This window comes from Staurois parvus, unplaced genomic scaffold (genome assembly GCF_062004578.1).
Source record: "Staurois parvus isolate SC_StPar_1 unplaced genomic scaffold, SC_StPar_1.0 ptg000162l, whole genome shotgun sequence".
Lineage (NCBI taxonomy): Eukaryota > Metazoa > Chordata > Amphibia > Anura > Ranidae > Staurois > Staurois parvus.
Genome location: NW_028317958.1, coordinates 7,453,073 through 7,459,072, shown reverse-complemented (window position 1 = coordinate 7,459,072; position 6,000 = coordinate 7,453,073). Strand labels below are relative to the sequence as shown.

At 44.5% G+C, this 6,000-nt stretch overlaps 1 protein-coding gene across 1 annotated transcript in view; it reads right to left on the bottom strand.

The window, feature by feature from the left end:
• Nucleotides 1-2,182: 2,182 nt before the first annotated feature.
• The window catches only part of LOC149463049 (filamin-B-like), a gene marked incomplete at its 3' end in the record, with an annotated part of 254,729 nt that continues 250,911 nt past the window's right edge, over nucleotides 2,183-6,000 (bottom strand). The window contains exon 28 of the mRNA XM_089676035.1: nucleotides 2,183-2,386. Within this exon, the coding sequence (XP_089532161.1) occupies nucleotides 2,183-2,386 (204 nt within the window). The remainder of the gene's footprint in view (nucleotides 2,387-6,000) is intronic.

Genomic DNA, 6,000 nt, shown 5'->3' with positions numbered 1-6,000 from the left:
GGGGAGAGGGAGAAGAGAGAGGAAGCGAGGTGGCGGGGGAGGGGTCTTCGAGAGGAAGAGGAGGGGGCGGGGGGGGGAGAGCGAGCAGAGGGGGGGAGCCGGAGGGCTGGAGGGGGGAGGGGGAGATATAATAGAATACAATGAAGACCAGTTATATCATCAGTGTCCACTCACAACTGATGTTTTAGTTGCTATTTAAAGTCCAACTACAGAAAGAGTAAACATCCATTTCCCCCTGCAGGGTTAAATGCTTTTAGGCTTGATCTGGGGGTGAACTGTTTCTTGGTGTCCTCATGTCCAATGGAGGGATATAGGCCCTGCATCAGTCTTCATGATGTAAGAGGTATCTGACCGCCACAACATAGGGGAGAAACCGGTCCTGCAGCATACAGAAGCCAACAGGAGTGCAGGATCAGGTAAGCAAAACTGCTTTTCCCTGTCCTCTAGATACAATACATTAACCCCTTGCAGTGCTTGGGCAGTCCCACTGCAAGGGAGGATTTTTGCTATCCCTGTAGTTCAGCCTCTGGACAACCCAGTTTTTTTCACTTTCTCAAAGGGGTTTTCCAACCAAATTAACAGATACAGAATGGTGAGTGGTGCCACTAGATGGGAGATCTGGGACTTAGATAGGTGTCAATCACACTTCATCAATCTAAACAGCCATTTAAAGGCGCCAAATTTTACTTCTCAGATACTGCAACACTACTCAAAAGGGGTTTTTGCCATCTTGTTGAAAGCACACAAACTGTTTAGATTGCAAAATAAACTATTCACTAACTGGCATGCAAGGACTAGAGATTAAACCAGTACAGGGGCAAAACAAGATTTCCCATCACAAAGAATGAACGCCAGTGATGAAATCCCCCAGGAATGCACATTACCGCAAAGGTGCTGGGCACAAAGAAAGGAAGGGAAGGAGCAGGTACAGGGCTCAGGTAACCTCATATTAATGGGGGCTACAAGGGATTTCAAATAAATAACAAGCACAGTCGTAAAAAATAAAAAAAAGAGCACTGAGATAGAGTTGCACTCAATCAAAAGTGAACAAAAGAACCCAATACTTTGAGTAATGCAACCGGATTACTTAATGTACTGACTAGACTTCCTGCGGGGATAAAGAGCTTTGTTGTTTTGAGGGATAACTAAGGTATTTATTTCTCTGTCAACATGTCGAGAAATGGGTTACTTTCCCCTGCTCTACTATGGACACATACACTTCTCTAATGTGGGCATATCATTATATATGTATATATTTGCACAAACACAGTACTTTCACTTTATTAGGTACATTTAACACCAATAAAAGCACGCATGGCAAACACAAATTAAACAATGGGTTAAGTTGGCAGAAATGAAACTTGAAAGGGGCTATATTAGGTCTACTGAGGGTTACTTTTTAAAAGTGTATTTTTAATTATGAGAATGCAGTTGTCAGAGTGGTTGGAGCATCTGTCCAATGGAATACTACAAAGACAACAGTAGTCAATTTGATGGTATGGGTTACAATGAGGGTATCAACACCGGGTCTTGTAGTGACTAGTAAGCAATATGAGCTAGGTAGATGGCGGTCAGTTTGTGATCTTGCTATTGCAGAAGGGCGGGAAGGCCCTGGTCATTAGCATATATTTCATTTAGGCAAGGGGTAAAACATCAATTTGGGGGTAATTCGTAGGCAGACTGGTCTGGAACCATTGAGTATATTGGAAACACTGTGCTGTAGATCAGTAGGCAAGGTTTGGATGAAAGATTCCCAGACATCAAAAAAAACATTTAGGACCTATGTTTCCCTATGTAAGGAGGCCTCCACCAATACCATACAAAACACACAGGACAGGTTACATCTACTGAATTCTAAAAACATTGATTACAAAAATGCAGCTCTCAATACAATACTCACCTGCCATCTGGAGCTGTCCGCCTCAGACTCACCTCTGTGATTTAGCACTTAATAGTACAATGATAGTGATATATATGCTCTCTGCATTATTGAGGACCATCCAGTGTAAAAGAGGTGAATAGGACCCTGCGCTTTATGTGACTCTGCATTACTGAGGACTGCCCATCACCAAGAAAGAGAGCCCTAAAAAGGTTTTAAAAATACATGTGCACCGGGGGGATCCCGAGGTGGAGGTCTGCTGGAGGCAGTGAGTAATTGGATTTAATCACTATAATAACAAACTGAACTTTGTATACCTGCTGCTGTACACTTGCTGGCATCTCCTGAAGGCATTGCCCTGATTCTGTATGGGGAGTAAGGGATATCATCTCCTCCATATTTGACAGCAACCTGATATCGCCCAGTTTTATCTGGAACGTAAGATACTGCGTATGTTCCATCCTTGTTGTCCAAAATCTGAGCCTTCTTTGGCTTGCCTTCTTGGTCCTAACAAGAAGATTAAGAAAAAAAAAAAAACAAAACACTTATTAAAATGCAATCTAGTTGTGTTGTTTGAATAAGGTCAGATCAATGAATCATAATTGATTTACATATTTCACTCTTAAGCTGGATATAGATCAAAATTTGGCCAGTTCGGCCGACTGGCTGACCAAAAGAAAAAAAAAAAAGTCATCTATGGCCAGCTATCCATCTGGGTTCCCAAACCTTAACACCTGTCCACCTGCCACAGCCTATTGAGGAAGCCACACTGTCAGTATCAGGTTTTTCACTTGTTCTGTATTTCACATGAGCAGACTGATCAGGTCCACTATCATCTTTTCAGGTGGACCTGATCAGACTCTCCATTCTCCTCTATGGAGCTGTGGGTGTAACTGGATATGCGTCTGTTTACACCCTCCTACATCTATTCCATTAAAAACAGACAGATGGTGTTCCCCTTCCATCTAGCAGATTAGAATGAATGGCGGTCTGCTGTAAATGGGACAGGTGATCTGTTTACATTCGACCGCTCAGAGGAGAGCGGGCTGTGTCTGTCCGCTCTGCATAAGCGGAGTGGACACAGACCAGTTATCCGCCTGTTTAGTAGAGATCAGCGGACAGATCCCTCGCTGAGCAAGCAGACTGCTGGTGGAGTGTGCCCCATGTGGAAGAGAATACAACTCCAGGAATGAGCTTCCTCTGCAGTAGGAGCAGAACAGCCCTCAAAAGGTGGGATTGGCACAGGATTGGAAATGGGGTGCTCTCACAATTTCACTCAACACATCAGCACCTATCAAAGACTGAAGTTTCAGATTTCAGTAGAGACCTTTAAAAGGCATTCACCTCATTGCATGACAAACAGTTAAGGATACAATCTGAAACAAAACTCAAACTCTTAAAATAAAGCAAACATCAATGAAAATTACAACTCCCTTGGAATCCAGGGAATGATCATCTTCAGTTACACCAGAATGTTTTGAGAATTTGCCCAGAATGTCGCGCGTTGACCATCCTTCCAGTTTTCTGAGCATATCCCCCAGGGCTCAGTTATGCTTCATTTTAATCCCTAAACAAACAGCAATGTTTTTCATGTCCTATGATTTACACTTTGTAACCAACAAGAGGGAATCTAAGTAAATCCCTTGCATCCTGTGTTAGCATCCACTCACAACTAACATCGAGTTATTCGAGACATCTGCTTTATGGGAGAAATATGAAAAATGAAATATTTTTCACACAGTCCAAATACATATAAAAACACACTTTTTTTATTTTCCAAAATAATTATAATTCTGTCCAGCTAGTATTGTGATCAACATCCCAATATAACATGGCTGGGGGGTGAAACCAGTATGCACACCCTGCAGCTTCCTGTGTCATGTCACCTTCTTCAGGTATTTAGATGAGCTATGAAAATGTATCAACACACTGAGGAAGATTACCCAATACTCCACTCCTCCAAGATAGAAAGGCGTGCACCCGACATATGTCCTTGCTATAAACACCTTAGCACAATGGTAAAATGGCAGAAAAACGCAGCTTAAAGGTTTTGGCAAACAGCCTTAATCATGCCAGGATTGAAGGGGTTTACCCAAACACAGGAGCGTCTTTTTGCTGCAATTTTACAGTTTGTGCTAGTAAAAGCTTTGTTTTAGCAAGGACATACAGTATATTCGATGCATGCCTTTCTAACTTGGACTAGTATTGTTTGTTGGGGTTTCAGCCCTCTGGGCTGCAGCAATGATCTCTACACCTGCCTCGTGCTTTGCTTCGGAGGTGGAATGTGACTTTAGGTGAGCTTACAGGAGGAGTAGAGCATAAGCAGTCCCAAAGACTTCTTCTAGCTCCCAGTGCTTGAAACAGGTTAGAATGAAAGCACCATACAATGTCATGAAGCCTGATTGAACTCCCAATTCTCAAACAGATTTCTGAAATGTAGGAAATGACACTACCATTTTTTTTAATGGGATTGATGCAGTGTTTTGCTATAATGCACCACATACTAGCACATTATGGCAGATGCTCCTAACTTTGTTGAGTCTTCCTTCTGAGTTCACACTCTTTGGCTGTTTGAATAGCCAGGTTGCGATGTCATCACTTCCACACATGTGCATGGGAGTCATTACTGTGGCATGGCAGTTTGCATTCAGGGCACACTCAGTGTACAGAGCATCATTGTGCATGCATGGGGATGTCAGCAGCTAGAGTGGGTGTGAATCAGGGGCGGACTGACCATTCGGGCATTGCCCAAGGGCTCGGGGTCAGTAGGGGCCCGGTGAGAGGCTCACTGGACACAATTCGCTAAGTGGTAGCTTACCACATCTGAGTATGCAGCAGGATACCGCATAGCATTTAACAAAAAAAAAAAAAAAAAAAACTTTTGAATTCACAAAAAAATGCTATTAAAATACCACATTAGTTATTTTATCAAGTCATGCAGTATTTTAGTAGTGAAAACCATGAGTTAATGTTTCAGCTGTCAGCGGGGGTTCCCCACTGACAGCTGAATGAAAAAGAAAGAATTGCCGGCAATTAAAAATTTTTTTAAAATCGACGTGGGGTCCCCCCCCATCCATACTAAGCCCTTCAGGTCTGGTATGGATTTTGAGGGGAACCCCATGCCAACAAAAGAACAAAAATATGGTGTAGGGTCCCCCCCAAAATCTTTACCCGACCCTTATTCCAAGCATGCAGCCTGGCAGGTCAGGAAACCATACCAGGCCCTTGTCCCTTGCCGAAAAACCATACCAGACCCTTATTCGTGCATGCAGGAAAGGCCTGGCCTCACCCTCCTGAACCATACCAGGCCCTTGTCCCCCTCAACATGGGGGGGTGCTTTGAGGCAGAGGGGGCTCCCCCCCCTAAAGCACCTTGTCCCCATGTTGACGGGGACAAGGGCCTCTTCCCTCTTCCCCACAACCCTGGCCGGTGGTTGTGGAGGTCTACGGGTGGGGGGGGCTTATCAGAATCTGGCAGCACCCTTTAAACAAGGAGGCCCCCATACCCTCCCCCCCCCCCGTGAATGAGTATGGGGTATATGATGCCGCTACCCAATCGACAAAAAAAAAAAAAAAAAAAGTAGTGTGGGGGAAAGAAAAAAAAAAAAAAAAAAAAAAAGGACAGGAGACAGTCTTTGACAAGTCCTTTATTAAAAGAAGAAAAATAAAAGAAGGTCCGTCGAAGTAGATCCAACGTCAATCATGTCAATCAGGATGCCACCTGCCTGCTCCGCTGTCTGGACAGTTCTTAAATATGTAAGGGGCGGGGCCACCCAGTGACATCACCCGTGTGGCCCCCACCTCCTTGTGGCGTCATCAACCGGGGCATGCTGGGTCAATGATGTCACAAGGAAGTGGGGCCACATGTGTGATGTCACTGGGTGGCCCCGCCCGTTACATATTTAAGAACTGTCAAGCCAGCGGAGAAGGCAGAAAGCTGGGAGCCAGCGACGGGAGCGGAGCCTTTTTTTTTTTTTCTTCTTTTTTCGGGTAGCAGGTGTGGCTGGCATCGTGATTGACGTGGTATCTACTACGGGGGACATTCTTCCAGATTCCGCTAAGCCCCCTGCTTGCAAACCCCCACAACCACAGCCCAGGGTTGTGGGGAAGAGGCCCTTGTCC